The sequence below is a fragment of the Heterocephalus glaber genome, unplaced genomic scaffold, assembly GCF_053883595.1.
Source record: "Heterocephalus glaber isolate CG9 unplaced genomic scaffold, H.glaber_assembly_v1.0 deba00001141, whole genome shotgun sequence".
Lineage (NCBI taxonomy): Eukaryota > Metazoa > Chordata > Mammalia > Rodentia > Bathyergidae > Heterocephalus > Heterocephalus glaber.
Window position 1 is genome coordinate 2023435 of NW_028258201.1, and position 10296 is coordinate 2033730.

The window sequence follows — 10296 nt, forward strand, 5'->3', positions numbered from 1 at the left end:
GGGTTTTGCGGGATCTAATAGCCCTCAGCCTAGCTTCTGACAGTCCCATGAAGCCCCGCCCCCTTCCCCCGGGCCTGGATTGGCCGAGTAACCTTGAGCCAGCCCCTGATTGGCCTTTTCTCTCCTACCGCTCAAAGTGAGAAAGTAAAGGGCAGTAGGACAGCTGTAGCACTTTTTTCTTCAGTGCCTGGTTTAGGGGACCAGGAAGGCCGGCAGGTCCAAGTGTGCCAGGAAATGTGCAAGGGCCAGGCTAGAAAGGACAGAAACGGGGCTACCCAGAACCGGGCCAACCCTGGGCCAGACAGCCGATACCAGGCTGCGACAGGGGGCGGTCAAGGACAGAAATACAATAAGAAAAGAATTTTATTGTTTATTAATGTCGGTGTAAAACTTAAGTTTCTAAATTTTTAAAAGAAACACCACCAAGAAGGGATTAGCGAGCCGTCCCTTCCGGAGCCGTTCGCTTCCCACCACCCTCCAAATGCATTCCGGGGGCCGGGGATTTAGCTCAGTGGTTTCACCGCCTGCTGCGCAAGCGCAAAGACCCGAGTTCGATCCCCGGTACCAAAAAAAAAAAAAAAATCAAGTTAACAAATGCATTCCGGGGCAGGAAGCGGAGGAGGCAGCTAATCAGAGTCTGACAGCACGATGATCTCCTCCGGGTCGCACTGCGTGGCCACACTCATCTGCGGAGCGAGAGACAGGAGTCAGACGGGCGTGGGAGGCGGAGGATGAGGCAGGTGCCTGTGCAGACCGAGGCGATGAGGCGGACAGCGAGGAACAGGTGCCCCTTACCTTGTAGGTACTGGGCCGGGGAGGGCACTGGGGGACACGGGGCAACCGAGCTGGAGCAGGGCTAGAGAGGGAGCTGGTGACCAGGCCGTGGCTGGGAGAGTCCACCCTTGTAGAGGAATCAGCAGCCGGGGCCGGGGACACCAAGGGGTACAGCGGGCTGGGCAGCGTGCAGATCTTCGTGTTCTTCCCGGGCAGTGCCCTTTGCCTTTCCAAAATGCTGAGGACAAAACACAAGTCCACAAGGAGGGGAGGGACGTTAGGAGCCTGAGGCTGGAGGCAGAGCCCAGATACTCCTCCAGGAAGTCCCCTGCACTCCCCCTCAGCGTCCTTCTTTCTCCTCCTGGTGTCCTTACCTGTTTCCTAACTGTCCTGATCCAGGCTGCTGCTTCTCCTTCCGGACTTCTTGCAGGGGGGACTGGGATCTCTCCATGTGTGAGGAGAGACACCTCCATTGAAGGATGTGGAGGTGACCGTGGCTGCTCCATTCTCCACTACTTCAGTAAGAGGATCCTCCGGCTGCTTCCGGGAAGAGGAAATGTTGCTTTCCTCGGGAGAAGGGGTGGTGTCCACGGGCAAGGCTTCAATCTCCAGCTCAAAGAGCTGTGACGCAGGGCTCTCTCCCTCCAGGGGCAGCTCTTCAAGCTGCTCTCCATTATTCTCAGCACCCACGCTTGAGTGGGCTAGGGGTTCTTCTGACTCCGAGGCTGGTGACACTGGGAGTTTGTTTTGTCGCCCCCCTGAAGCCCTGCAGATTCTTTTGACAGCTTCCTGGTTCTTTTCAGTGGAGACCTGTGCTGGGGACTTGGGGCTCTTGTCTCCATCCTTACCTGGGAAAGAAGAAAAGGGAAGGAGTGGCATGAGGACCAGGGAAGAAAATACTGCCGAGAAACCAGGAGAAAAGGAGAACAAAAAGTCTCAAGGCTGCCTTGATGGCACACTCCTGTAATTCCAGCACTAAGGAGGCTGAGGCAGGAGGACTGCTGCAGGTTTGAGGCCAGCCTGGGACACACAGAGAGTTCAGGGCCACTCTACTTTTTTTTTTTTGGTACCAGGGATTGAACTCGGGTCCTTGCACTTGTGAGGCAGGCAGCGGAACCACTGAGCTAAATCCCTGGCCCAAGGCCACTCTAAACTATACTGTGAGACTCTGTCCCAAAGAACAAAAAAAGGAAAAGAATAAAAAAAGAATCACAAAAGACAGCTCACGCCCAACAGGACTGGCACATGAGGAGAATGTTCCTCTTCCATACCTGCACTCTCCTTCTCATCTTCCTCATCCTCGTCCCCCTGAGCTTCCTGTAGATGTTCTAGATCCTCCTTGTCTTCAGAATCAGTGGCGTCCTCATCCTCCTCTTCCTCACTTCCCTCATCTTCCTCATCATCAGTCTCAGCCTTGGAGGCAGTCGGGCACTCCTGAGACCCTATCCCACTGGGGCCCTGGGGAGCAGAGGAGTTTCTCTAAGGAATCCCTCACCCAGCGTTTGACTCTTGAATTTCTTCTGCACATGACCCCAAGAGCCACCCTGCGACCCCCAGTGGCCAGTGTGTGTGTGGGGGGGGTCTCTTGCAGGGCACACCCCTTCCATACCTCACCAGAATCCAAGGAGGCTTTGGGGGAGCCTGCAGAACGGGAAGAGGCACCCCGGGAGGCCCGCGCCCTCCTCTTCTGTCTCTCCATCTCCTCACTTTTGTCTTGCATCACTGCGTATCTGGAGATAACTTCATCCAGCCGGCTCAGGGCCAGACTCCGGTTTTCCTGCAGGCGCCGGGCTAGTGCAGGGTCTGACAGTGCAGGGTCAACGCCTATGTTAGAAGACAGAATGTCTGAGCACTCAGCCCAGAACCAGAGTAGGGATAGAGACGCCCCGCCCACATCATGCGTCTGACCTGAAGGGCTGCTCATCAGCCCGCCACTAACCCAGTACCTGGCCTATAGTCATCTGTGAGGTGGCAGCCAAAGTTGTAGATGAGATCCAGGTGGCGCCGCTCCTGTAACCGGATGCCCACATCCCGAAAGGCATCCTGCGCCATGAGCTGGAGCTGCTGTCGGGAAAGGCCGAGACTGTGTCGAGCAGCTGCCTTCTCTACAGCCCGCAGCACATCTCCATAGTCAGGGAAGGTATCAGGCCCTGGCTTGTTGATGAGCCGCTCAATACACCTGTTAACCTCAGGGTAGCGGGTGCCTCGGTAGGGGATGCGCTGCTCGATGACTCGCCCTGTCAATGAAGAGCACTCCTTGAGCTCACACAGACGCCCAAACAAGCGGATCAGCTTCCTCTTCAACCGGGCCTCCTGCAGATATGTAGAGTCTGGGTCATCCAGTTCTGAGAGATCCAGCTCCTTCTCCTGCAGCCTCCGGATCTCCGCCACATAGAGTGCCAGGAGCTGCTCTAAACGCTGGATCTGCCGCCGGGACCCACGGGTCCTTGGAGCCTCAGAGGCAGTGGCTTCAGCATTTGGAGGATCTGAGGAGGGGTCTGTGGGAGGGTTACTCCCAGATGGCTCACTAGCCGCAGTGGCAACAGGGGCTGGGTTCAGCTTCTTCTTGGCCGAGTGGGCCTTGAGAACAGTACAGAGCTCGTTGATGTACACGTACAGCTTAGATGGCCGGCTGCGGGCCCGAGAGAGGACCCGAGAGAGGATGTTGCAGAACTCGGCGGAGGCCAGAAACACAGAGTGAGCACGCTGTTGCAGTTTACAGAGGAATGGAACCACCTCGGGGTGGTCAGATGTCTGCATCTTACACAGTTCAAGGAACTGAGAGTTCAAGGAAAAGCAGAGAGGGGGAGAAAAGACAAGGCAAGGGGTTGAGAGAAAGAAGGCAAGGCAGGGTTAGTGGGGAAGATAGGTCAGGAGAGCCAGCAAGCCACACACACACCCCCACCCCAACCCCACCCCCGCCACCCGCGTACAAGAATCTTCTCCCCTAAAGCTCACCTCTTCAAAAAGCTTCTCATTCTCCAACTTGTAGCATTTCTTGCCACCGGAACTACTGCTTCCTCCAGCCCCAGGGGGCTCAGAGGAGCCAGGAGCTTCTGCCCGGGGTGAGGCCGGATTGGGGGGCGGGTAGGAGGAGGGCCCTGGCTGAGCAGCTGCTTCATCTTCGTCATCATCATCCAACACAATGATGCTGTTAGCCGTGGCCATGGGGGATCAAATCCTCCGGAGGGAGGAAGCGCTGGGGATTTCAGAATTCCTGCTAGAAGGGGATGAGGCCTCAGAGAGAGCCCCTCCAGCTTGGCCCCATCCCTTCAGCTCGGTTTCCAATTGCCCTGGGTTCACAACACCTAGTCCTGCCCAACATTGGGCAGGTGAGTGTCCTCACCGCCTCTCTTGCAGGACTCAGTCCTAGATGCCTTTCAGGCCCCTGAAGTGTTGGGGGCAGAGAGGGCAAACCTTCCCCAAGCCCAAGTCTCCTCCCCGGCTCCACCCCTCACGGTGATTTCCGGTCTTTCTCAGTTGCGTTTCTCCACTGTGTCTCACAGCTGCCAAGTTGCTTCTTACTACCAATCCCAGCACCAGCTCCCGGCTGCACCCCGATGTCCCCGACACCCCTGTGGGCGCCACCTCGCGCGTCTGCTCCCCCTCGCCCAGACACATGGCAGACCCACACCCGCCCGGAATGGTCACCCCAACTCCCAGACTGAGGCAAAAAAGGTTCTCGCCCAACAACCCATTCTCCTTCCCGCCGCCCCTGGAATGAGGTCCAGATTTCACCCTCTCGGGTTGGAAACCCGGGCTTCAGGTTGGAAATTTTTCACCAAGTCCCCTCCCTCCCACCCCACCCTGATTTTCCCCATTCTCTCGGACTGGTAACGACCCTAGGCCCACCCTTCGGCTCTCCTAATTCCTCTCGGTCCCAAACCTGGCCCAGCCAGTCAGGTATGGGAGCTTCCCGCCAAGTCCCCCACCCCGGCTCAGCCGCGGCCGCCCCACTCCCCTTCAGGGATAGAAAGCCACCATACGCTGCCCCTCACACTCAGCCCCCAGGTCTTTCCCCAATACCGTACCTCTCCCGCGTATCCCCGCTCCCGCCTTCGCTCCCCGCACAGTCCGGCCCCCACCTCAGAAACAGTCTCTCGAGGCGACCCTCACCGCGGAGCTCAGAACCTCGCATGGTCCCCTCCGCTTTCCTTCCCCCTCCCACCGCAGGCCCCACTACGGACCGGAAGCCGCCGAGTTTCCGCCTATACGCACCTGATCGTGGCCATACTGTTGTACGAAACTCAGTCTTCCTGTCCCCGGAAGTGGCCACCTACTTAGTCTGTAGCTACCTCCTTACTCCCGACGTGTTCTGGGCGGGGCTTGTCCCCGGCGGGGCTACCGAAATAGCTGGGGGCCGCCATTTTCCCGTACGGCAATGGTTTCGCCTGTGGCCCTTGGAGCTCTTTTCACCCGGGGCTTCTGCTTCTCCGCCAATCAGAAACTTCCGGTCTGGGGCCTAACGGGCGGTGAGTCGCCCGCGGGAGGACTGAGCCGCCTTTCCGAGCGGGGGAGCGGGGCGGGCAGGTGGAAAAGGAATTGAGTTCTCCGGGGCTGTGTGGGACCTCAGGGAGGGCCGGAGGGTCCGAGGCGGGGAATAAACTCTTTGCCTTCCAGCCCTGCTTCTCTGCGTCCCCGCGCGCGTCTCCCGGCCCGCCGAGGGCGGCCGCCTCTTGCCGCTGTCCAGCAGCTGCCGAGACGCCGCGCGCCGCGCCGAGGAGTCGCCGTGCCGCCTGTCGGTCTGCGGTCCAGGCCGCGCCGCCCGACCGACGAGCGACCTGGCCGGCGGGATCTGCGTGGCTCCCCGCGGGGTCCAGGCCCAACGGACCCGTGCGACGGCCCGGACGCCCCGGTCTCGGCCGCTCCTGCTCCGGGACAGCTGCGAAGAACCGAGGAGGGCACGGAGCCTGTGACGCCCGCCTCGCCCGCCCAGGAGGCCGCAGGGCCAGCGCAGGCCGGGCAGCCGGACGCACGCAGGTCCCGGCCCGAGTCGCCGCCACCGCGGCATCCCCTGCTCCCGCTCCCCTGGGGAGCGAGTCCTGGGCTCGGCCCCCTTCAGGAAGACCCGCGTCGCCTCCTCCAGTGAAGCCCGCAGACGTGAGAGGTGGAAGGGGCTTAGTTCTAGACCCTCAGCTCTCCCAAAACTGGCTTCCGGGTAAACGCCTGCAGGAGACATTCCCCTTTTTCCTTCCCTTAGACATAGTAGACCTTTCTCCCTCTAAAAAAATTAAATTAAATTAAAATTAAAAAGAGAAAGAAAGAAAAAGATATGATTCTCAGCCATGAAATCGCCAGTCTTTCCAATCTTAAATAGACATGTGGGCTATTTCTTTTCTCAAGGCGCCATGAACATTACCTGTTCTCTTATCAAATATTCCATTTTAACAATTAATGTGCATGATTTTATGCTGTTTGATCAATTCCATTGATAACTCAAAAGAATTTTTAACAACTAAAGTCCTAAAATCGCAAGAAAGATTTTTTTTTCCTCTCAAAAATGAAACTGGTTTAAAAAAAAAATGAAACTGCTGGGCATGGTGGTGCACGGCTGTAATTCCAGTAGTCAGGAGGCTGAGGCAGGAGAATTGCCAGGAGTTTGAGGCCAAGTTCCATTCTGGGAGAACATTCATAAGTCAGATTAATTTGTAAGTCTGACAAAGTGAGTCTTACATACCCTTTGACACAATGTGTAGTGCCTTGCTTTCAAGCAGTCCCCTCTACATCACCACTGCTTTTCCTCTTGCTTCCAGAAATCCTGGGCTCTGAGCACTGTACTACTGTACACCATCACACTGTATAATAAGCACACAGCAGCACAACTGTGACAGTGTCCCACAGACATGTGAGCTACTTTCTCAATTTTTTCCCATCTATATAATTTGAAGTCCATTTGTATCTGTGAAAGCTTGCAACTCAAATGTTCATAAGTCAGGGATATGGTGGTCAATAAAAAAACTTTCACAGCTTAGTGGTAAAGCTCCTGCTTAGCATGTGAGTGTTATGGCTTGTGTTTAGATGTCTCCCCAAAGCCTCATGCGGTCACAGGTGGGGCTTTTTGGCAGTGGCTGGATCTGGACTGTGTGATGCCAGGATCAAGGGTGTCAAGGGTGTATGATTATTAAATTAGTCCACTGATGGGTTTGGCATAGTTCTGGGTAGGATTAAGGGTGCCCCCACCCTGCATGTGAATGCTGTCTACCCTAAGGATGGGTAGCCTGGATGTAATATAAGGGACAGAAAGAGGGTCCTCACTTGTTGCTGGCCACTCGCTTGCTTGCTTCTTGCTGCCTTCTGCCTGCCCTGCTTTGCCATGAACTCTTTCTCTACAATGCTCCTTGACTTTTACCTTTGACCTTGTTGATATAATGGATTGCATTGATTTTCAAACATTGAGCCAGACTTACATACATGGGATAAAAGTAAGTTCTTTTTTACATTGTTGGATTCTATTTTCTATTTTTTTTTGCATCTATCATTATGAGAGATAAATGTCTGTAGTTTTCTTCTAATGTCTTTGTCTTCCCTTGTTGTTGAAATAATACTAGACTCAGAAGCCAAAATGAAATATTCTGTTTTATCCTCTGAAAGACACTACAGAGAATTAATATAATTTCTTGATTAAATTTGGTTGAACTCACCAGTGAACTCATCTGGCCTGTAACTCTGTTTTGAAATGATAAGAATTATGATTTCATTTTTATTAATAGCTATGTATTTTTGTGTATTTATTTTTCTTTTGTAGTAGATTTTGCATTTCAAGGAATTGGTCCATTTTATCTAGGTTATAAATTGATATGATAGAGATACTTTTAGGAATCCTTCATTATCTTCTTAATATCATGAGGATCTTTGGAGCTGTTCCCTTTTTCATTTCTAAATTTAGTAATTTCTGTACTCTCTCTTTTTTTCATAATTTGCCTGGAAAAGTGTTATCAATTTCATTAATCTTTTCAAGTAGTTTTTGTTACATTTATTCTATTTATATCCTATATTTACTGTCAGTAAATGTTTATTCTAATTCTTTTTATTCTATTTCTTCTGCACACTCTGTATTGAATTTATTCTTCTTTCTCTAGTTTCCTGAAGTGGCAAGCAAGATTATTAATTTTTAGATCATTTTTTATTTACAATTTATATAGTAAGTGCTGAAAATTTCCCTGTAATCATTGCTTTCTCTGCATACCATAAATTGTGGTGAGTTGTTTTCATTTTATTTAGTTCAAGTAGTTTCCTCTTAAAAATTCTTTTAGCCGTTTCCTATTTATTATTTTGTTTAATCTGCATGTATTTTGTGAATTTTCTTATTAAGCTTTGTCATTATTTTCTATTCTAATTCCATTGCATAAATTCCAATATTTAAAAATTTCTACAGTCTAGTTATGGGCCAAAATATTGTCTATCTTTGGAATGTTCCATGAGAACTTGAGAAGAACGTGTATCCCATTTTACTTAATGATGTAGCCTATTAATATCAGTTGTATCCAGTTGATTGTCAGTGATGTTGAGTTCATTAATGTCAACACTTCCTTCTTGACTGGATGGTTTCTGAAGATAAATCACATGTAATGTTATCTTTGTTGTTTTATAGTCAAGATGTTTTGTTTCCTTTGGCTTCTTTAGGGGCTTTTTTTCATTTTTGTTTCTTCATAATTTGAAATATACCTGTGGGTATTTTTTTTGTTTTTCATCCTACTTGGTGTTCTCTAACTTCTGAGTTATTTGATCCGGTGTCTAGAATTAGTTTGGATGAGATTCTCAGTCATTATCCTTTTATATATATTTCTTCTACTTTCTCTCTTTTTCTTCTCTCTTTTCATTATTCAAATGTTACAATGTGTTCATTAAGTGTGATGTGTCAACTTGAATTGAATAAAAACCACCTAGCAGATTAATAAAGCTCTGTGGATGATTGACACATAGACTAGAAACAAAGGAGGGAAGACTTACCCTAAACATGGGTAGCAATAGCCAATGGGCTTGTAGCCTGGACCAAGTAGATGGTGATTGAAGAAGGATGTCTGCCTATTTTTCTTTTGGAAGAGCCAGGAAATAAATATTATTTAATTATTTTAAAATCACTATTATGTGAATTGACTTTATCAAATGATGTTCAGGTATCAGCATAATTTTGTTACGGTATTGGTGAGACAGGTAGTCTCAAAGTGGAATTGGGAAACCCAAAATGGCGTCTGCTGAATCACAGCCCACCAGGAACCTTGCACATTTGCCAGATATCCCTCAGCTATCTAAGACCTGCCTAGAGCATGATCATATGAGCTATTGGCTCAAAGGCACATAGACCTTCATGGATACTGTATGAAAACTGCATAGATTGGATTCTAAAAGAAACTTGTATCATCTATAGAGTAGAGTTTATATTACTTACACAATGGCCTGAGCTCCTTTCTAAATCCCTTAAAAACTCCTAGACAAAGAGCCCTCATGTGTATCCTACTCAGAATGCCCTCTTGGCGAGCAGAAACTTTAGTCTTTGCCTTTATATCTTTTATTTTCTTGCCTTTATGTATTTTAAATAAATTTGCTTGCACCTTAGCTTCTAGTCCATGGTTCCCTCTTCCTTACCATGAGACATGAACTTCCTTTAACAATTTGGTTTATTTTACATTGATGATTGAACAAATCCTAATGCATAGTTTCCTTTATATGTTGCTTCCTTTTGCAGTTTCAGCTACATTAGATCAACTATGTTATAAAAATATAAGGAAAAAATTCTAGAAATAGACAATTCATAAATTCTAAGTTGCATAATGGACTCTCATGTAAACACTCCATTTTCTCAGACACAGAGCTACAAAAGAAGAGAGAGGCAGAGAGAGGAAGAAAGGAAAAAAAAGGAAAAAGGAAGGAGATAGAAGGTAAATTTTGGAGATGTGGAAGTGGATCAACTGGATAAGGATCAAAGGGAGAGGGAGAGAATATGATAGAAAAAGATTGTGATGTTAAGTAAAGTATCAGTTTACCAAAATGAACCTCACCAATCTGTATTACTAATGTGCACCAACAATTAGATAAATAAATAAATAAATAAGAAAATAACAACAAGACTAAAACATAAAAAAATAAAACCTCATTTTGCATATTAATGGCACCAAAACACAATAATGATGCTAGAAATTTGGATACACTAAAGAGATACTTGCAAAATGTTTTCTTTAAGTGGCCAGGGATTTAGCTCAGTGGCACAGCACCTGCCTCACAAACGCAAGGTCCTAAATTCAATCCCTGGTACCACAAAAAAAAAAAGCCTTCTTTAAGAGAAATGTGAGAATACAGTAGAATATTTTTAGAGTGACCTTATTCATATAATTTTTATTATGTACACTTTTATAATTACTCTTGTTGTCATTTATTTTGTTAATCCTTTACTGTGCCTAGTTTAAAAATAAGCTTTACCATAAATATGTTTTTACTTATATATATATATATATATATACACACACACACACACACACATATACATTTAACATATATATACATATATATGTATACTACTGTACA

The 10296-nt window shown here is 48.7% G+C and overlaps 2 protein-coding genes across 13 annotated transcripts; one reads left to right on the forward strand and one right to left on the reverse strand.

Moving 5' to 3' along the window:
* Positions 1–345: 345 nt before the first annotated feature.
* Daxx (death domain associated protein) lies at positions 346–4940 on the reverse strand. The gene is given in 9 exon segments (XM_087210457.1): positions 346–686; positions 796–1012; positions 1149–1194; positions 1197–1622; positions 2046–2232; positions 2384–2598; positions 2721–3552; positions 3733–3991; positions 4806–4940. Coding segments are annotated over 8 exon segments (2193 nt in total). The 5' UTR covers positions 3943–3991; positions 4806–4940; the 3' UTR covers positions 346–626.
* On the forward strand, positions 4934–10245 carry LOC147828326 (uncharacterized). 12 transcript variants are annotated; one of them, XR_015451003.1, is made up of 5 exons: positions 4934–5932; positions 6528–6619; positions 7176–7196; positions 7854–7971; positions 9579–10223. XR_015451003.1 is itself a non-coding variant. In XM_087210463.1 (2 exons), the coding sequence occupies exons 1-2, from the start codon at positions 5156–5158 to the stop codon at positions 5688–5690; spliced, it is 387 nt and encodes a 128-aa protein (XP_087066589.1). In that variant the 5' UTR covers positions 4934–5155; the 3' UTR covers positions 5691–6043. The 12 variants fall into 12 exon arrangements, 1 of the variants encoding a protein (XP_087066589.1); XR_015451004.1 differs by having other exon boundaries at positions 7917–7971; positions 9579–10220; XR_015451001.1 differs by lacking the exon at positions 7176–7196 and having other exon boundaries at positions 9579–10222.
* Positions 10246–10296: the final 51 nt, after the last annotated feature.